The sequence below is a fragment of the Hipposideros armiger genome, unplaced genomic scaffold (genome assembly GCF_001890085.2).
Source record: "Hipposideros armiger isolate ML-2016 unplaced genomic scaffold, ASM189008v1 scaffold_823, whole genome shotgun sequence".
In the NCBI taxonomy this organism is placed as follows: domain Eukaryota; kingdom Metazoa; phylum Chordata; class Mammalia; order Chiroptera; family Hipposideridae; genus Hipposideros; species Hipposideros armiger.
Genome location: NW_017732173.1, coordinates 514,129 through 536,167, shown reverse-complemented (window position 1 = coordinate 536,167; position 22,039 = coordinate 514,129). Strand labels below are relative to the sequence as shown.

General features: G+C 36.8%; 1 protein-coding gene across 3 annotated transcripts in view; it reads left to right on the top strand.

Annotated features, from left to right (window-relative positions):
* The window catches only part of TBC1D5 (TBC1 domain family member 5), a 447,679-nt gene that overhangs the window by 191,122 nt on the left and 234,518 nt on the right, over positions 1-22,039 (top strand). For all 3 annotated transcript variants that reach the window (XM_019629011.1, XM_019629009.1, XM_019629010.1), the window contains exon 8: positions 16,953-17,055. In XM_019629011.1, the coding sequence (XP_019484556.1) occupies positions 16,953-17,055 (103 nt within the window). The remainder of the gene's footprint in view (positions 1-16,952; positions 17,056-22,039) is intronic.

Sequence of the window (22,039 nt, the reverse complement as noted above, 5' to 3'; positions counted from 1 at the left end):
GGTTTTTCTGCAATCCTCTGGGGCGGCTCCTACCCCTTGTCACCACAGCAGGCCCCTCCTTTCTTTCCTTTGCCCCTTTTCAAATCAGTGTTCCCTACTAACCCTGCTGCTCCCCTGTTTTCTGCTGCTGCCGTGAAGAGCTCAGGTTGAGCTGTTGTTCAGCATCCTAGCTGTAGAGGGCAGTGTCACTGGCCCTCATATGTGGGATCTGAACCGGGGCCCTCTGGCGTCCCAAGCCAGTTCTTAACCATCGCGCCACTAGGCCGGCCCTCAAAGCACATTTCTAATCATGACACTTGCCTAATCTTAAGCCTTCTATGACTCTCTGGTCTATAAAAGAATGGATGTACTACTTAAACACACAACAGTTCCATTTTAGGGTTTTCCATGTATCTTTCTGTTATTGATTTCTAGTGTAATTCCATTGTGGTCTGAGAGCAGACATTGTATGATTTCTGTTCTGTCAAATTTATTAAGCTGTGTTTTATGGTCCAGAATGTGGTCTGTCTTGTGAATATTTCACATGAGCTTGAGAAGAAAGTGTGTTCTGCTGTTGTTTGATGACATAGTGTATAGGTGTCAGTTATAGCCATTTGATTAATGATATTGTTGAGTTCAACCATGTCTTAACTGATTTACTGCCTGCAAGATCTGTCCAGTTCTGATAGTGGGGTGTTGAAGTTGCCAGCCATAACAGTGGATTCTTTTCTTTTTCTTTGCAATTTTATTAGTTTTTTTCCTTACATAGTTTGATGCTCTTTTGTTAGGCGCATACATGTGAAGGACTGTTATGTGTTCTTGGAGAATTGAACCCTTTTATTTTTTTTATGCCCTTTTTCTTTTAATTTGTGCATTTAGAGTATTGATATTTAAAGTGATTGTAGATATAGTTGAATTATTATCTATTATATTTGTTACTGTTTCTATGTGTCACCCTTGTTCTTTGTTCCAGTTTTTGTCTTCCACTCTTTCTGCCTATCATTGTTTCACCTGAGCATTTTATATTATTCCATTTTCTCTTCTTTCTTAGCATAGTGGTTATATTTCTTCTTCTTATACTTTTATAGTGGTTGCCCTAGAATTTGCAGTATACATTTCAGCTAATCCAAATCCACTTTCAAATAACACTACCACTTCACAGACAGTGTGAGTAACTTATAATAACAAAATAATCCTAATTTCTCCCTCTCATCTCATTTCTCTCATTCATTTGATTTATATGTAAGCATACATAATATATACATATGCGTGTATATGTACACTCACATAAGCATTCATAGTTGAATACATAGTTGTTATTATTTTGATCAAACTGTTATCTGTTACATCAATTAAGAATACGAAAAATAAAAGTTTTTATTTTATTTTATCTTCAATTACATATTCCTTCTTATGCTCTTCCATTATGTAGATCCAAGTTCTGACCTATATTATTTGTCTTTTCTCTAAGAACTTTTTTCTTTTTTCTTTTTTTAAATTTTATTGGGGAATTTGGGGAGGGAACAGCGTTGGGGAATCAGGGAAGGGGAACGGACAAGTTGCTGTCCTTTTGTTCTTCAGTCTAGTTGTGGAGGACGTCGCTTCACTGGCCCATGTTGGTATTATCATTGCGCTCTTCCCTGCTGAGGTAGATCGGTCACCAGCCATCGGACAGCTGCTCATGGCGGCTCATAGCAGCTCATGCCGGCTGCCGGCTGCTCTCACCGGTTGCCAGCCACTCACAGTAGCTCATGGAAGCCCACTGCAGCAGGGGCTGCCGCCTGCACCATCACCAGCGACTCCCAGCAGCCCAGCTCCAGGTCAAGCTGTTGTTCACCATCTTAGCTGTAGAGGGCGCAGCGTCACTGGCTTATGTGAGATCCGAATCAGGGGCCCTGCTGCTCAGAGTTCGCGCTCCCAAGCCAACTCTTAACCAACGAGCTACTTGGCCAGCCCTCTAAAAAACTTTTAAATCATTTCTCATAAATCGGTCTACTGGCAACAAATCTCATTTTTTTTGTTTGTTTGTCTGAGAATATCTTTATTTCTCTTTCACTTTTGAAGGATAATTTTGCAGGGTGCAGAATTCTAGGTTGGTGGAGGTTTTTTTTCCTCTCAACACTTTCAGTATTTCACTCCACTTCTTGCTTGTATGGTTTCTGATAAAAAAGTAATTCTTATCTTTTTTTTCTGTATAGGTAAGGGTGTTTTTTTCCTCTTTAAGGACTTTATCTTTGTGTTTTTTGTAGTTTGAAAATAATATGCCTAGGTATAGTTCTTTTTGCAAATATTCTGCTTGTTTTTTTCTGAACTTCCTAGGCCTGTGATTTGGTGTCTCACATTAATTTAGGAAATTTCTCAGTCAGTATTTTTTTGGATATTTGTTTCTGATTTTTTCTCTTTTTCTCCTTCTGATATTCCCATTATGTGTATTTATACCTTTTATAGTTGTCCCACAGCCCTTGGATTGGATTTCCTGTTCTTTTTAAATTTTTTTAAATTTTATTCTTTCTGTCTTGGTTCTCTTTGCTTTTGTTTTTGAGGACCCTATCAATATATCGTTTAGCTCTGAGATTCTTTCCTCAGCCATGTTAGTCTTCTAATAAGCCCATCAAAGGTATTTCTCATCTCTCTGCTGACATTGCCCATCTGTTCTTACATGCTCTTACTATATCCATTAGAGCCCTTAGCATATTAATCATATATATTTTTTAATTCCTGAACTCATAATTCTAACATATCTGCCTTGTCTGGTTCTGTGCTCACTCTGTCTCTTCAGATTGTGCTTTTTGCCTTTTGGTATGTCTTGTAATTTTTTCTTGATAGCGAGACATAATGTAGTGGGTAAAAGGAACTGCTGTAAATAGGCTTTTATTAATGCGGTGATCAAATGAAGGGGAAGGGGAAGTGTTCTTTAGTCCTATGATTAGGTCCCAGTCTTTTTGTAAGCCTATGCTTCTGGACTGTGACCTTCACAAGTGTTTCTCAGTTTCCACAACATCTCCCCCACTCCCCATCTTACATGGGACAGAATGGCTAGAGGAGGCTGGGGTTGGGTATTCCTCCTTCCCCAGGTCAGTTAGGCTCTGATAATACCCCAGCAGGTGAGGCTCTGGTTAACTAGTTTTCCCTGAGGGCAGCAGACCTCGTTAGGAAAAACAGAGTGCTACATTCAGAATTGCTCCTTTTCCCCTCCCCCTGCTAAAAGCTGAGGGGATTTTTCTCTGATATTTACTGTGGGAAGCTGGTTGAGCTCCTGGAACTAAGTCTCCCGATATTGTGAGGCCCCTGTATGACTGGGTCCACCTGGAGTTTTTAACTCATCAATATGGCACAGACACTGAGCTTCCAGTAGTTCATCAGTGACTTTTCAGGTTTTCCTGCCCAGGCACTGGCTCCTGCACGTGAGCCTCTCTGGTAAGTCGTAACTCCCTATATTTCCGTCTGCCTTTCTAGTTTTGGGGATAGCAGTTTGCCCTGTGTCCTCTCCATTCCATGGGTCCTGGAAGAGTTATGATTTTGGAATCTGCTCAGCTTTTTACTTGTTAAGATGGAATAGCAATGTCAGAACCCCTTATATGCAGGGCCCGAAACCTGAAGTCCCTCCACAGTTCCCGTTTAGACCAGTGCTGTGGCATTATTCCTTGAACAGCTTCTGTGCTTTCCCTTTCCCATGCTTTGCATTGTTGGCCTCTCCTCTTGGGAATGCTACTAACCCTGCTGCTCCCTGGTGGATTCCTGACAATTCAGCCTTCGAAGCCTGAGTTCATCACCACCCTGTTCAAGAGGCATTTTCCAGTCTTGATAGTTGGAAATAACTTGTGCCTCTTCTGTCTATGTTCTAGTAGAATTTTCTTAATAACCTTTTATGCTATTATTTAATTTTGTTTGATCTTATGTTTATTGAGACCTGCCAAGGTATTCAATCTGCCAGTATATTCAGTACATTTATATTACTCTCCTCTGGGTGCCAGGCGCTGGAGATACCAAGATAAATATGGAATGGACCCTTAAGAAGCTCAAAGTCTAATAGAGAAAGCAGCGCCCAAAAAGTTACAGTGCAAAATAGCTGGTGCTATAATAGAAACAGCATGTATAAGAGCTCAGGTGTTAGCCCAGGTCTCATCTCTCAGACCGGATGGTAATCCCCTGGAGGGCATGGGCCTAGTCTTGTTTTTGTCTCACTGTAGAGTCAAGTTGATGTTTGATAAATGATCATTGATTGAGAAACTTATCAGTTATGATCAGTTGTTTGGTTTTAGTAATAACAGTCTAACATTTTCAATCTTCAGACATATACCCCCACTTTAAAAAAAATAAATACTATTATCAACCTTCTAGCCTGAGCTTAAACAAGATGATTCCATCTCATGAGCTGTGTGGTCGCCATCATTATTAAATTTATTTGATCTGAATGTCACTGTATTAAATATTATCTCCTCTTTCAACTAATTTTAATATTCATTTATTCTACTAACCCTTTTTGTCCTGAAAGGGTCTTGTATTCAATTCAGTTAATTGTTCTTTATCTCAACCTAATGAGGTTGTTACTGTTCTCATTTTTATTACTGAAAAAACTGATAATCAAAGGTAAATCAAGGGGTTTCCAATTTACAGCATTTCTAATTCAGAACTTGAATGGTCCATTCTAGTCTGTTATTTGGTTTATCAAGGTCTATTCTAAAAGTATATTTATAGTGTCTATAATAATTTGCAAATTAACATTTATAAACTATTGCCAAATAGTATCATGTTTCCTTCAAATGTATTCTTCTTTGTGTAATTCAATGATTAAAATTCTTTAACTTTTATAATTGTAACTTTGACTATTTTTAAAAGTTTATCTGATCACCTTTAGGATATGCTAGTCCTCATCTTCAACTTTTGGTCTAATTCTGGTTATTGTAAGTTTACTGCTGTTAGCACTTCAGGCAGCTCATTCATCAGTGAATTACATTCTTTCCTCCCTGAATCTCCATGATCTGTCTAGATCTGTAAAGATCCAACTTTCTCATTTTAATGCTTCCTTTTGTTTATAGTTTACATATGGGCCAAGCTTTAGACATAATCTATTTAAGCAAACTTTGTCTCCTCAGTTATTTTTAGCTCGTCATTTGATATTTTGTGTATTCATTAATAATTGCTAAAATTCTCTTTTTAAAACTGGTTGCTCTATTTTGGTAGCCACCAGGTTCACGTAACTATTTAAATTTAAAATAATTAAGATTAAATGAAATTTAAAATTGCCTTCATTTATAGCAGCCACATTTCCAGTGCCAATGGCTGTTGTATGGGAGAGCACAGATATAGAACATTTCTGTTGTAAAGAGTTCTGTTGGACAGCATTGTAGATAGTTCATTGTTGCTATATTTTTATGGTATATGATATGAATCTGCATTTTATTTTTTGTTGATAGTGAACTTTTAGATATGGTTACGCTAAATATTTACTTTTACTTCCTCTGCCCTTAAGAAACCTTCATGAATTTTTATAGTACACAAGTCTTACTTGAGTTTTTGAGTCAAATTTAGTTATTATGTTACATTGTAGTAGGCAGCTTGAAATTAGAGTACTTTGAAAATTTTTTCTCTATTAGTGATATAAAAAGTGATTTTATGAAGTTAACTTGTTGAATTTTTTTTTTTCTTGTTTAAAGTCCACTGTCTCCACAGTTTCCATTTGGGGAGAAATACTGTCAGTGCTCTGTAAAGTGTGACTTGATTGTCACACTTTATAAATTTAATATGTCCTAAATGTTGGCATCTTTTATACACTTTCCACCAAGCCCATTTTTTACTTAAATAAAAAAGAAATTCCTCAGGGAAGGAAGATTTTACAGGCAATTTCAGAGCAGAATTGATTCTGGTGTGTGTTAATGCAGACAATCTGCCCAGTGTTAAAATGTTAGAGGAAAAAAAAACACACAAGCTGCCATATTTGTGTGATCACAGCAAAATAGCAGCTTGTATTTATATTTTCAGTCTCCTCGAGGTGGACTGCAGGCATACACGAATGAGTGGATGCACTTGGTGTTGTGTTGTGATTGGATTTCATGCAGGCAGAGTACATGCTTGTGCATGCACGACCAGCCTTCACATATGCACTTGTTCACAGCCGAGAAAGTGAAAACGACAACACAAGCCGCTCTTTAAGAGTTGTCGGCAACCTGTGTGTGTTTCTTAAATATTAAAGAGGGGGGGAAAACAGATTTCAGGAATATAAGAAACGGTTCTTCTGTCAAATGGCCTGTAGTCCTTCTTCATTTGACAACAGTTAAGGTAAAAACAAAATATTTGATTATCGTGGTTGCATGTATTTATTTAGAAATGTATTTGCCTGTACTACTCCCATATTTAATGTGTATATTTCCCATTTCTGTTCCATTTAAGCATGCAAATTCTTAGCACACATTTATTCCAGCTTATGGGATATTTTAAAACTTAAAAAATGGTGGGGTTTTTTTTTAGCATTTGAGTGAAAATATAGGTGTATTTGCTGCAGACCTTGCAGTGCTTTGGTTAGTGTCCTGATGCTCCTAGCCTTTGGAATTCGGGAGCAGTGGTACAGTAGCGGCAGCACACTGATGTATGTCACCCTGAGCCTCTGAAGAGTTTTGGCTTTTGAGATCCTCCTGTTTTAGAGTCAGCCTGATTTTCAGCATTGTTTGTAGTTGTGGGTTCACTTACTGATTGTGAGTAGGTTAAAAAGTAGTCCGGTGGATGGCAAAGGAATACCCCTCCTGAAATATCCCTAGTTAGGCATAGCCTGTTCAGGGATGTGACATAACCTTTTGGGTTGTTACTCAAATTTGAAATTGAAATCACCCTGCTAGTTCAAGGGTAAATGCTTTGAATTACATGCTTTTACAGTTTTTTCTTAATTATTGACAAACTTCAAAATAAAGTCTGTATTTTCAGTTGTGACTATATCTAGCTACCTATTTTTTTCCTAATTTTTCATCTTTATGGTCGGGTAGAACGTTTTGTGGGGTTTTTTTTTTTTCTTTTTGCTTGTTTGTTTGTTTTTTGATAAGAGGGAGTGGGAGGCAGTGAGAGAGAGGACAGCTTGCTGTGTGACTCAGGGTATTAGAGAACTAGATAGAACCTTTGATAAAAAAAAAAAAAAACCCTCTATTTAGATGGTGACAGATACCATCTCCTGAAATTCCAGCCTTACCTGCCCTTTCCCCTGATGCATTCTCTGATATTTCCTATCATCCTAACTCTTCTGCTTCATCTTCTCTCCTCTGTGGTGATTTCAAACTCCCACCTTCCGTGTTAGAATTTTGGAGGTTTTTCTGCAATCCTCTGGGGCGGCTCCTACCCCTTGTCACCACAGCAGGCCCCTCCTTTCTTTCCTTTGCCCCTTTTCAAATCAGTGTTCCCCACCACTTTGTGGCCTATGAAAGTTGTATGTTTCTCTTGTCTTTATTAATTGTAAAAACAAAGAGCAGAGCCCTGGTCTGCACTTTCTTATACTTCGCCTCCCACCTCTGGTCCTGAGTCCGTAGGTTTAACTTTTCATGGGTTGGTTGGTTTGTAGGTTCATCGATTTATTTATTCATTCAACAAATACTACTTGAGAAATTACTGTGTACCAGCTACTTTCTACAAATTGAGGATCCTAATAAAGAAAATGGTGCATTTTCTGTACTTTTATAGATCATACAGTTTATTTTCATTATCTTTCTGTAAAAATACCTGTAAATTGTCTATTTTGTCTCCTAGATTTTCTTCAGTACTCAGTTCTTATAGTTTTTGTTTTGAATTATTCATCTATATGTTTATTCAAATAAAAATGTATATACAAAAGGAATACAGCACTGATACATGCTACAACATGGATGAACCTTAAAAATTTCATGCTAAAGGAATGACACCAGTCACAAAAGACCACATATATACAATATTCACATGAGATGCCCAAAACAGGGAAATTTGTATAAACAAACTTTGTATAAACAAACTAGGTTAGTCCTCAGGGCATAGGAAGGTGATAGCAACAGGGTACAAGGCTTCTTTTTTGGGTCATGAAAATGCTCTATTATTAACTGTAGTGATAGTTGCACATATCTGTGGATATACTAAAAACCATTGAATTGTACACTTTAAAAATTAATATGCAGATAACTTAAAAATTTTTGCATTTGTAGAGGAAAATGAAGAAGTGCACAGTAAAAACATTTTGGAATGCATAAAAATTGGTTTATAATCTTTGTCCTTATTGATGTCTGTCCTACGGGTTTAGAAGAAAGAAAAATTCTTCCTGTTTAGGATCCTATCTTGTTTTACTCAAACTAGCTATGTATTTTCTTACCTTCGCCCTTATTCCTCAACCCACTCAGTTCTGGTTTCCACCATCTTATTCCAAAAAAAAAAAACGGCTTAAAATAGCCAAAAACTTGCTCGTTTCTCAATCTAATGAATTGTTTTGGTAATTCTATTTTCATCTCCCTCTGTTACTTTATCGTCCATGAAACTGCTCTCCCTTGGCTGACTTCTAAGACAAATGTTCACATGATTCTTCTGCTATCTTTAGGATTCAGTCTCTTCCTTTTGTCTACCTCTTATATACGGTCTTGCCATAGAATTTTGCCCTTGTCACTTATTTTATCTCTCTGGGCAAACTCATTCATAGCAAGCCTCACCTCTCCTGATGACTCCACAATCTGCAGCTCCAGCCTGCTCATTTACTGAATAACCAGAGCCTCTTATCTGCCAGCAGACCTCATCTCCTGGTTTTCCATCAGGCACCTCAAACTATACTTATTTATAAAAAAACATACCTGTTCCATTCAGGCTTGCCCGTTATTTACTTTGACAGTTAGCTGTCCTCCCAGCCGGAAACCTAGAAGCTACTTGCTCCTACTGTATTGTCCCATTACCCTTCCATATCCAGATTATCACCATGTCCTGCCATGGTGCTTCCTGAATAGCTTTCGAATGCATCCTCTCCTCTCTGTTCTCTGTGGTCTTCTGTCCACACTCCTTGCTGATGACCTTGGCCCCTCACTGCCAGAGTAACCTTTCTAAAGTGCAATCTGATTATGCTGTTACCCTGTGCAAAATCCTCTAATTACTCCTCAACTTAGCGTGCCATCCTCAGTATTTCTCAAATGGTGCACTATTAGCGTACAAGTAAGTCTATTTCTCAGTGTTCATTACTGTCTTACAGATTTTTTTTAACACCCCTGGCTTCCCAATAGCACCCCACAGTCACTGAGACCCACACCCCAGTGTGTTGGTACAGATATGATCTGCCTTCATATCTCACCAACACCTTCTCTGTCAGTTTCTAGAATTCCTTGCCACATGCCACCCTGTTAGAGCCAGAGGGTACAATCTTGTCTTTCCTTAGATATACCACTTCCCTTCTCACACTGCTGTGCTTGGCAATGCCTCTCTGGAATGTCTTTCTCATGCTTCTCTGTGTGGGTAGTTCCCATTCAAAGCCCTCTGAATTCAAGACTCAGTTCAGGCATTATCTTTTCAGTGAAGCCTTCCCATATCCTTTCAAACAGAAGTTGGGGTCCCCTCCCAGGGTTTTTATAGCACCTTGAAAAGTTTCCTTTATAACATCCATTCTATTTTAATTACATATCATGTATTTTTTCCTAGCACAAAGCCAGTGAACTACTTGAAGGTCCGAGATTATATCTTGTCCATCTTTATATCTACAATGTTTAGCACAATGCTAAAAACATGACAGATGCTCAGTAAATGCCTGTTCATTGGACTAATGAATTCATCTTTGGGGACCAATGAGGAATATGCTTGAACTTAAAAAAAAAAAAAAGTCATGAAGAGTTGACTTTCTTCTTCCTCACATCATCCTTACACTCCTTCAATCCCTATTACGAAGAGACCACTTTTTATTTTAGTGGTTCTCCTTTTGAGGTTTATGTTAAATGTAAATTAGAAAGTAAAGATGGTACTGAATACATAAACCCTGAATGAAAATAAAGGTTTATTTTGAGGAATGACATGGGGCAAGTGTCAGTGAGACTAAAGAATTGTTCATGTTTCCTTTGATGAGCACATACCCAGTGAAACGGTTTTATTTTTATTTCAATATGTGTAAAATAACTATCACTCCTGGAAGCTAACATCTAGAGGATGAATCCTTAACCTTGGAGTCTTCTAACTCATCAAAGTATTGGTCAGATATTTTGTGGATAAGCCTTTTTGTGGTAAAAATGCCTCAAGGAGGTCAATGACCTGCCAAAAAGTTAAAATCTATTTGTTCAGTACCCTGGTAAAACAAAGGATTTCACAATTACAGTAGTGACTCAGGTACGTACCTTAAAAATCTTTGGGTTGAAGGTTTATAAACTCATAGAGAAGGAACAAAAATTCTTCATTTAACTAAGTTCAAAAACTCATTATAAATAAATACACTAAGTTCTTACTTGGTTGAGTACATTATTGTGAGGTATATGTTTCTCTTTTATATTCATGATTAATAATACCTCTATTTCAATTAACAGTCAATATCTTAGTGATTCTGTATTTCCCCAAATTCTTAGAGTATGAATTATTTTTATATCATGATGACATACATCATGCAAAAAGATATTTACACATGTGCGTGGAGAAGACCAGCAACATCTTAGCCCTGAGAAACTAAAATGTTTCTGGTGTACTTCCAACCTTGCAATTTTATTCTGATATTCTAACTCAGTAATGAAAACATATGTAGCAAATTATGGTACTCTAGAAACAATGTAAACATTATAAATTCAATTTTTACCTCAGAATGTTTTTTAATATATTTACTGAAAATCCATGTAGCCTGTGCCAGTTGAATCAGTGTGATCCTGACTGGCACCTCTTGCTAACATTTTTCTGGGCAGCTTTATCATTTGCTTTTTTGTTTTCTTCTTCATCTTTTGAGGGCTTCTCCTCTCTTTCAAGCGATAGCGTTAACTGGATCTGAATTTTCTCCAGTAAATCAATATTGTTGTCAGCACAACGTTCATTCTTCCCTGCCAAAATCTTCTCATAGTTTTCTAATTTGGTAAGATTTTCAACTCGGATTGTATCTTTCACTTCTGCCTCCAAAACCTTCATTGTTTCGGTTTCATTTCTTACAGTAACAGTATCAGGCATCCTCATCTGCAAAGGTTATTTTAGAATTCTACAGGGAACTTGAAGCCTGATGTGTCCTATGGATTTAGGATTGTGGCATCCCACAAAAATAAAATAAAATAACCCAAGGTTCTTTTTCTCAGTTGTCAGTTGATCCATGTGGAATCTGGCAGAAGGAGACCCATGTCCTTGTTACCATGTAGATTTCTGGACTGAAATGGGCTGTCTTGGATCATATATATCATACCTTTTAGTGGCCTTGAAAACCTGATATCTCAGTTTCTCCCAAAGCCTGGATCCCATATACCTTATTCCTACAACAGCCATTAGCCATCCTCCGTGTTACTGAGGAGGAGGAGGCGGCGGAGGAGGCAGTGGGAGTGCGGTGTGGTGGGGTGACATCGGGGCTGGGTGGGTGCAGTAACAGCCTTACCAAAGGAATTAGCCCCATCACCAGTCCAGACACCGGCTCCAGCAGCAGCCTTGTTCTTAAACATTTTGTGTCGTCATCTTCCCCATTACCTGGCACCCATAACAGGCATTTGTGTCATGGTTTAATCATGTAGTAAATCCTTTCATTCTGCAAACGTGGAAAGTTGAAGTTTAGAAAGAATATGCCTTAGGAAAATATGACTTGTTAATGTCAGAAATAGAAATAATGCCTGGGACTCCTCTTAGCACTACTCTCTAATATTTATGTCAATCTTGTTGGCCTTTTTCAATTCAAGAAGAATTTGTCGGATACCTTCTGTATGCAAAGCACTCTGGGAAGCAAATGGGAGATGGAAACATAAGTGAGTTATCTCAAGTCTTATTCAGGAGGAGGTAGAGATTAAATAAATAGGTATTGTTTCTGCCCTCTGAGTTCATGTACTCCAGTGCAGGGTTTCTCAACCTTGGGATTATTGACGGTCTGGACCAATTAATTCTTTGTTGTGAGAGGCTGTCATGTACAGTACAGGATGTTTAGCAGCATCCCTGACCTCTAACTGCTAAAGGCTCTGTGAGGCACGCTTTTGAAATCTTCACAGGCCATCAGAGCATCTTGTCTGACAGAAGGGTTTGCAGAGGCACCACTTTAGAGCTTTTTGAGATCTTAACAAAGGATTTTACATTCACACCCTTGGTTTCATTTTTAGACCTTATCTTTCTGACTGTGTCTTAGATTTGATCTTTGCCAAGAGCAGTGTCTTAATGTTAGCATCATTTGCTGACCAGAGAGGCTGAGAATTAGAAAACACTTTAGTTTAAGCCTAGCAAGTCCTAGAACCTTTGGGTTTTTAGCAAATCTTCCTTTTGTTTTTCTCCTCTTTCATTCTATTATAAGTAACAAGTATAAACCTGTCAGCACCTTCAGCACTCTGCCTGGATAGCTCCTTAGTTAGATCACCCAGTTTACTAAGTACATTTTCTATTTTCCTTATAACTAGAAGCTTCTGTGTTGGCACTACATAGTAAGGAACGTTTTTTTCCTATGTTTCCCCCACTTTCATTTAAGCCCTCACTGGCAGCTTCCTCGTGAGCTGTCTGTGTTTTGCTAACAGTCTCTTTCACACCTTTTACTCTCTCATTGATGCTTTATGCAGGGTCCTTCCAGCTTCTCATTAGTCTCACAGGTGCTTCTACCACGTATTGTATGGTTTTTAACAACACCCCAATTTCAGGTGTCAAAACTTGTCTTAGTTATCTATGGCTACTACAGTACATCAACCAAAACTCACTGACTTGGAACAATAATTGTTAATTTCATAGTTGCTGCATATCAGGAGTTTGGGAGCAGCTAGGCTGGAAGGCTCTGGCTTAGGAGTCTCGAGATTGCAGTCAGGTATCAACTGGAGCTACAGTCATACAGGATCCATACTGGTTCCTCCATGCAGATTCTCCATGGGACTGCTTAAACACTTCACTCAGAGCGAGCAATCCAAGAAAGAAGGGAGGTGTGTTAAAGAATTTGAAGATATATTTTTAAAATCACAACAGTCCGCGTATGGCTTCCCAGATATACCAGATGACCTTTTCATTCTGTCCAGCTGGAAGGGGAACTGTCTGTGGGACCTCATTGAGGTGGGAGGATGAGTTTTGTGGTCACACATCACTTCCACTGTCATTCCGTTGGCTAGCACTGAGTCAGTGGCCACAGCTAACGGAAAAGGAAGCTGAGGGATTAAATCCAGCTGTGTGCCTGGAATGAAGAGAAAGCAGATTTGGTTGAATAGGGAGAATGTTGAAATCATCAACCAAAATAGGGAGCACAGAAAGAAAACATATCCGCTATGTCTGCCTTCATTCTATATCAAATTCTTCCTTTCTATGATTTTTGCTCGATTTTTCAGTTTTTCGTTAATAAAACAATAAACCAGAGTAAGGTATTATAGTTATCTTGGTATTTAATAGTATTCTAGGGAGTTTTTACCAACTCATTTTAAATTTTGGATGAATGCTTGTTTTGAAATTCTGTTTTTGAAGTATGGGCATAACATTAGTTATTGTTTCTGCAAGTCCTTCTGTGCTTCTCTGTCCTACTGCATGATTATAAACCTTCACCAAGGGCTTTATTTTTTCCCGTGGGGCATCTTATTGAATACTTGCATCTTCAGTAATTCATGTGGGCCCAATGCTTTGTCTGTTTTAATACTTCTAATTACCTAATTATGTACTATAATTCAGTGACAAAACCCTTTATCATTTCACTCTTTTCTTAACCCTTTTCTTGCTTAGGAAATATTCTTTTTGTCTCTTTGTTGTCTGAGGAACTCTTCATTATAGACAGCCCAGATATTTGCCTAGCTTCTCTTTATTTTCTGTCTGCATTATGACAGAACTTGCCTTGTTGAATGTCTTTCCAATTCATTTCCACCAGGCATCAGGGGAGGCCCAAGGGCCCAGCAGGCCCCCAAATTTTAGAGATATTTGAACTTGACTGGATGTTTGATTTAATCAATGGATTGTTTTATTAGTAGTAGGGTTATAATGGTACTATGGTTATATCTTTAAAGAGCCCTTATCTTTGAGAGAGGCACACTGCAATATTTATAGATGATGTGATCTCTCCGATTTACTTCAAAGTGCAGCATTGAGGGCGGAGTATATATGAAACAAGAATTGATTAGTGATGAAGCTGGGTGATGGATATATTGGGGTTCAACCTACTATTATCCCTTTTTTACAAATGTTTGAATTTTCCAACTTCATAAATTGGCACTTTAGCTTTGTTGAGTAGAATTATAGATGGTGTGTTTTTGTTTAGATATCTGTCTGCCTAATAATGCACATTGGCAGTTGATTATTTGCTAAAAGTGGGTAATTTAAATGATCTATCTGATAAAAACTAAAGATCTACCTGAAATTTAATTCTTGTAGATTTCTAGTTTTTAATGTTGCAGGTGGATAGTATGCATACAAATGAAACTATGAATTGGTATGTAATATAATTTATATTTTTAGTAGTTAGGTATTAAACTCTTACTATATAGTTTGTAGGTATTTGTTATTAAATGAATGTTGCAGTTTTTAGTATTTTTTCCCCACAATCCATTCAGATTGCAGCAGCTGCATAGAATTTGATTGTTCCAGTATGTATAGAAAATTTCCAAAGAATAGTTAAGGAAGGGACACACAAAATCATTAAGTCCCATGATCTGAGTCATGGAGCATGAAGCCTACTTAAAGACAGGCTACATTTAAATCATCTATTGAGGAGGATGGGGTAACCATTTACCTGTCAGGATTATCCTAGTTTTAACTTAGTAAGTTTCCCCAAGAAATTTCTATTCAGCAATTTATTTTATTAATTACTTACCTTTCATCTAGATTATTTTGGGATCTTTGACTTTCTAAGGGTCTTAGCAGCTTTCTTTTGTCCCAAATAAGTAATTTAAAATGTTTTTTGTTTGTTTCTTTTCTACTTTAGTGCCTTTGACATCTTTCTGGAACGTCTCTGGCTTCTATAATACATTATTCTTGCTCTGAATCTACTTTCCAGTTAATTTCTCTATTCTCTAGGAGCTAAGGTCACTTGTCCCTGGTGAACTCCCCTGCCTGAGTAGGGACTGCCTGGAGGGTCATCACACTGCGAGTTACTCAGAGATGTCATGTAACTTTGCTCAGATATGTGGGTTGTTTATTACTGGCCTCCCAAAGAACAGCCTCTTTGCTGCTAGAGAAAAAAAAAGATCAAATATCTGTGTCTGAGGACAACTGTGCATCAAAGGGAATTTCAAGCAAAAGTCAGATGAACAGATAAAAACAAAATAGGCTTTAATGTATTATAAAGATTAGGACCAGAGAAGAAATAAGCCACTTGCAAAGTTCATCTAGGAACCCAGCCTGGACTAGAGAAAAAGTTGTAACTCACAGTGAGTCAGAAGAGGATCAGAATGAAGCATAAAACAGGAGACAGGAAGCCTCTATAACATGGAGTAAAACAACCATTCCTGCTCTTTTAAAGACGCGTTAAGGAGTGCTTCTCTGTGTCGCTGATGCCCTGTGCCTCCACGCTTTACATGCTCTTCCTCTTCATCCTCTCACATAATCGCTTATTTTCTAGTCCCAACGCCACCTCATTCACATCTTCATCACCTGAAGTACCAACACTCAAAGACCTGTATTTGTGAAACCGACTACTTGCCAAGCACTGCTCTCGGTGCTTCCTCATTATCTCATCTTGACCACAGTTCGGTGTTATTATCCCTGCTTCATAGAGGAAGCGATCCTTTATCCAGGGTCACACAGCTAGCAGTTCGTGTGACATGAATTTGAGCAAGGGCTTTTTTTTTTCAGGTTTGTGATTTTTCCATTTCCATTCATTATAATGCCCTCTTATCTTCCTCCTATAATCTCTCCTCTGTCAGGCTATTCCAACTTGGAGTACTCAAATACTGTTTTCTTTGTTACTATTCAAAAAATGTAGAGTCACTCTGTTGCTTTTCCTCAATTGTAAATTTAGCATAAAGCTCTTTTCAGACCTGCTCCAACTTTTCTTCTCTCTGTTTTTCCGCTCCCAACTAGTAGTACTTTGTGGAAAGACTTTCCTTTCTGATGACTGATTACCATATTGTGCTATCCACCTGGAATACGCATTCACTTCTGTGCCTTCCTATCTTTTCTTCCATTTGGTTACCTTTCCCACTGATGTTCCATGTTCCTAAAACCTCTTGTTCAAACCTTTTGTGATTAAACCCATTTGACTGTTCATTTGTAGGAGACAGTCCCTCTTCCTGTATATTTTCATTGTGTGTTGCATTGCTCTGTAGTTGCTGTTTGGGCTCTTGCAATTGTATGTTCTTGTACTATGAATAACTAGTTATGCTCCTTTCAAGTTAATAATACTGCCCTTTTTCTGTTTCACATTACCTCAAAGGTAGAATTTTTGATCCAGAGAGCACTTAAGTGACACTAACTTCTTCCATTTAAAGTGCATTTTAATCAGATAATTCTAACAGTGTGGTCATGTATAATAATTTAAATACTGATATTCGCATTAAAAATATAATGATTTCTTCAAAAATTTTGTACTAACAAGGTCACATCCTAGTCCTAAAAACCAAATGGGCTAAAACAAAGCAACCCCCTACCCCAAATATATAGGCTAGAATTCATTTTGTTAAAAATGATTGTATTCACCATATGATGATGCCTTTAAGCATAGGGAAAGCATTTGAAATATTTAGATTTGAAGGGTTTCATTTCCCTCGGTGATATAACAGTTTCCCTTTCCTCACAGTTTTCTCCTTAACATATGAGCCTCACCAATGGCACAAGTTGTATGGCATTACAGACTTCTACTAAAACCAAAAGCTGCCCTCGGCACCTCTCAGAGATAAGAGTTGGAGGGTAATTCTTGGAATGGTGCTAGTCAGTTTCAATCCTGTGTTTTCTTTTTTCAGGTTTCCTGAAATGCAGTTTTTCCAAGAAGAAAATGTGAGAAAAATTCTTACAGATGTTCTTTTCTGTTATGCTAGAGAAAACGAGCAGTTGCTTTATAAACAGGTAATGAAAATATCATACAGGTGGCATCCATTGACTCAAAATTTTCTATACAGCTTGACAAATGATAGAGGAATAATGTAGCCTTTATTGTATCCAAAGTTGTATCATAATAGTAGAGCAATCAAAGAGCTGCTTGTCAGCTGCACGGTGAGAAAAGTAAGCTCATTGTAGCACACATGCTTCTTCCTTATTATAAGACATTCCACCAAATTGTCTTCTATAACGCATTCAATCTTTGCTTTCAACTTTTGGGAGTTTGTTTATAAACAACATCTTTGAAGCCAATCTAGTAATAAAACTTTTCAGAGTTGTATGTGTAAATATTGTTTCTAAGTACAGCATTTATAAATATGTGACATGCCATGTAAAAAATAAAGTATCCTTTTACTCTTTAAAATTTACTAGTAATATAACTTCCAAAAGTTCTTTCAATTTTTTGAAATGTGTATGATATTCTTTGTGATATTTTGATTCATCCGATTACTAAAGCAAAGAAGGTTGTTGGATTATGTTTTATTTTTGTTGAAATGAGATTATTTAATATATAAAGAAGGATCTCAATTTCTACTTAAGCTTATGGTGTTTTAATAAAAATACATCAAGTTGAATATTTTATGCATTCCTCAAAATGTATATTAAGTAGAAACTCAAGCTAAATGAATAAATTAACAATGAAAAGTTACAACATGTCCAACGGAGGACCATCTAACTTCATTGCAATATAACAGAAAACACCTGTGTGGTGAGAGCAGTGTATTTAATTTGAAAATAATTTCACCAGTTTAAAGTTAATATACTAAGTCACTTTACAATTGTCGTAAACAATACATTTGTTACTATTTACATAAAATACCCAAGGAAAATAATTTTGTCTTACTTTTAATATTAGTAATGTATTTTTATATTAGGTATATGGTTATTACATATAATTACATTAATTGCAATTAACTATATAAATCACTTTTTAGAATGGAAAATGGAAAAAATATAACCACTCACAATGCCAAACAAAACTGTAAATGTGTAGAAATGAACTTAACAGTATGGGTACAGAAGCTGTATGAAAAATCTATAAATGGTTTTGAAGGATATAAAGCCAGGTTTGAATAAACAGTAAAGTGATAACATGTTTTTAGATGAGACTACATTAAATAAAAATATTACTTTTTCCTAAATTAATATATAAATACATTATTCCAGCAATAGTCTAAGTAAAAGATAGCTTTTAGAAAACTGTTTTAAATTTAGGGCCAAAAAAGGTTTCCAGCAATTTTGATGGAGATAATATAGCTTGATGGTTAAGAGCCCTGGGTCTAGGCTCACATCCCTTTATTTGAGTCTCAGCTCTACCATTTACTAGCACATAACCTTAGGCAATTTACTTACTTAACTTTTCTAATCCTTAGTTTCCTTATCTGGATGAAGAGGGCAATAATAGCATTGACTTTGTAGAGTTAAAAACAGTTCTCGTTAAGGCCTCATGAGTTGTGGTGATTATTATAATCATTATTAAATATGTTGGAGTTCCCACAGAATTTAGGGGAAGGGAAGAATGTCAAAGGGAGATATGAAAACTGTAAATGTTCTGTGATCAAACCATTGAGACAGTAGTATGGGAACGGGCAAGTAGATAAATGGAGCAGACTAAGAACATGGCTAGTTATGTATGAAATCTCAGTATGATAAGGGCAAATAGGACATTTTCATTGACTTGCCGTATTTGACCTGCCATCTAGAAAAAGATGAAATTATACTTTTGTTGGAGAATAAATTCCAGATGGTGTAAAGATATAAATGTAAAAACAAGAATTAAATAAAATTACTAACAAAAAAATTAAGAGACTTTTTTATAATCTTAGGGTAGGAAGGGCCTTGCCAAGCAAGATGGGCTATCCAGAAGCCATCCATATACATAGTCCCAAGACCAAAAACAAAGAAAAAATTCCAAAAAGGAGACTGGGAGAAAATAAATCTCTATCACTATAGGATTTCTGGAAGCATGTAACAGAAAATCCCATTCAAAATGCCTTAAATTCTCAGGGTGTTATTATTGTACTTTATAAGACTAGACGCGAAATGGTTCTGCAACATTGGTTAGTTCAGCAGCTCAGGCTCTTCCCCTGTGATCCAGGTTTATGTCTGTTTTTCTGTTCTCTCCTCCTTGTGTTGGCCTTTATCACCAAGCCTATCTACCCACTGTCCCCGCTCTTCTTTCAAATATGTGAAAATAGCTCACAGTATAAGATTCCATGATAGTGAATCAAGTCAGAATAAAATTATTCCAGGTTACACATTTGTTTCACCTTTTTCTTTAGAGAAAAAAACCCAAAAACTAGATTAAGGAAGTTGTATAAATAATGGAAACAAGTTCCACTGACAAGGAACAAAACCAATAACTGCACACTCCATCATTTGTGCCGTATGTGGCCCACTGCATTTGTAAGGAAGACTAAACAGCGATGTGGAAGATCAGATTCTTGATAATTTAGACAAAGTCTATCAAATTACTGAGTAAGAAAGTATTGTTAACTTACTCCTGGATATCAGTTAATAAGACTTAATTACTCCCTACATATTTTTAAAATCCTATAGATTCTTTACATAGAATTAATACCTGGCTCTAGAAGGACTGAATATTTAGCCAGATCAAATTTAAGAAAAAACCTGAGTTTCATCACAAGCTGTTAAAGCTATTATATTGTACTAGGTGACACCCCGTTTAACATCGACCATATTGTTAATAGTTATGGGATTTTATTGAATTAATGAGACTGTTATCATGTAGTAGAATGTCTTGCTGAGTTAATTGAAACTGCAGAGATTATATAAATGGTATTAATGAACTTTGACTGCCTGATGCCTCAGCTTTAATAAAGACTGCTTGGTGGGCTAAATGAACACAGGCAGATAAAAGAACAGGTTCAATTTTGTGAGCCTACAGGCTGTTGATGAAGAAAACTTCGTTACCTTTATTTTCAAATGGCGTGAGTTTGGAGTGCAGTGACTACTAACGATGCAGCAGGCATGAAGGCGCTGAGCAAGCAGAGGTGCTGACAGTGTAGGTGGGAGCAAAATGCACATTTTGGGAACCAAGAAGTATACTGACAATACATTATTTTTTATTATTCGTTGTCAAATTTAAAGCATGTTGAATTTATGATCATTCTCTCTTGATAGTTCTCTTTTCCTTTCAAATGTCTGTATACTTACCACTGGTAATTATTAATCGGGTTTTGCTAGTCTAGAATTGAGCATAAAACCAACCATCTCTTCTAAGTCTGTTTAAGAAAATATCCCTAGTTTAGTTGGAACTCAACACTGAATTTGTAAAAGGTTGTCTTAAACGGTATTCAGGGAACTCTTAATTTCTATTACACAAAGAGCACCCTTATTTATTGATGTGAAATATTGAAATGTGATTTAGTGTTATGCTTTTACTTTTTTTATATTGTAGTTCAACTTTTACCAATGTGTTGAGGATAGATATTTCATACATTCAGTCACTGTGTAGTGAGAACCTTCTATGTGCTAAGCCTGTAATAGGAGCTGGGATTCTGTGTATGTGTGTGGGTGTGGGTGTGGGTGTGTGTACGCGCGCATGCGTATGTGTGTGTATGTATATGTATACACACACATATCACTTACCACAGTTTATAATTGCATACTCACTTATGTGCTCATTTTATTATTTTGTATCTTGCTCTCTAGATTTAAAGCTCCATGATAGTTAGGACTTTCATTCACTTTTGTGTTCCCAGCAGATTATAGTAGTTAATAAATAATTAAATAGTTAATAAATAATTAAATAAAAAATTGAAATAAAGACTAATGATGTTTGAGCATATAGAGAATTTGGAGAGAGTAGTGTCACAGAAACTAGAGGGTAGAGAACATTTAAAGAAGGTAGGAAGATGCATTTAAGCAAGAAATCTTTTTTATTAAGTTAGCCATAATTAGTTAGAAAATATATTGAGGGGAAAAGACCCATTTAGAAGATGACTGCCACCACCACCAACACTAAAAACCTAGTAACAAACCCAGTAAAAACTATGCAGCTCTACAAATTTTTAGATTGGAAATCTGGTGTTCTAAAAATATCTATTTTCTTCACATTAATTTTAGTGCAATGCCAATAAAAATTGCAGCATTTTGTTTGGCATTTCATGTAACTAAGTGACTGAAGTTCACTTGAGTGAAAAAAATAAGTCAGAATAGCAAGATAATTTTGAGAAAAAGAGTAGAGAATATGGAGGAATAGAGTATTTTACAGCTCATTTCAACAATAAAGTTCTTTTTTAAATTAATAATTTTTTTTTAAGCACATCTTTTCATTGTCTCCCAAGACCCTAACAAATAGCCCAAAAAGCAAAATGGGAAGACTCACCGTCTCCTCTGAGATAGCCTTTATTTATTTTTATTTTTTAAATTTTATTATTATTATTTTTATTTTTTATTTTTTTTAGCTGAGCTATCCTGCTACCTATTGGCAGCTTAGCGGCAGCTCAGCTCAGGCCGGGCATCGAACCGCTGTTGCTAAGAGCTCAAACTCTTGAGTGAGCTCTTAACCAACTGAGCCACTCGGCCGGTAATTTTTTTATTGTTAGTTTCAGGTGTGCAGAACAATGCAATAGTTATCCTTTTCACCCTCACAAAGTAACAACCCCCCCACCCCTATCTAATGCCCTCCCATCCCCGATATCATATTTATCTATTACAATTCCATTGACTCCATTCCCACACTCTACTCCACGTCCCGTTACTATATGTATATATAATTATAGTTGACATACAATATTATTCAACATCAGCTCCAGAAATACAGTGTGGTGGTCAGGCCTCTACACCGACTATGAAGTAGTCTCCCCAACAGGACATGAGTCCATCTGGCCCCCTAAGAAATATTTACAGCATGATTGATTATATTCCTCAGACTGTCTTTTTCTATCCCTGAGGCCATATTGTAGTTACCAATTTGTATTGTCTC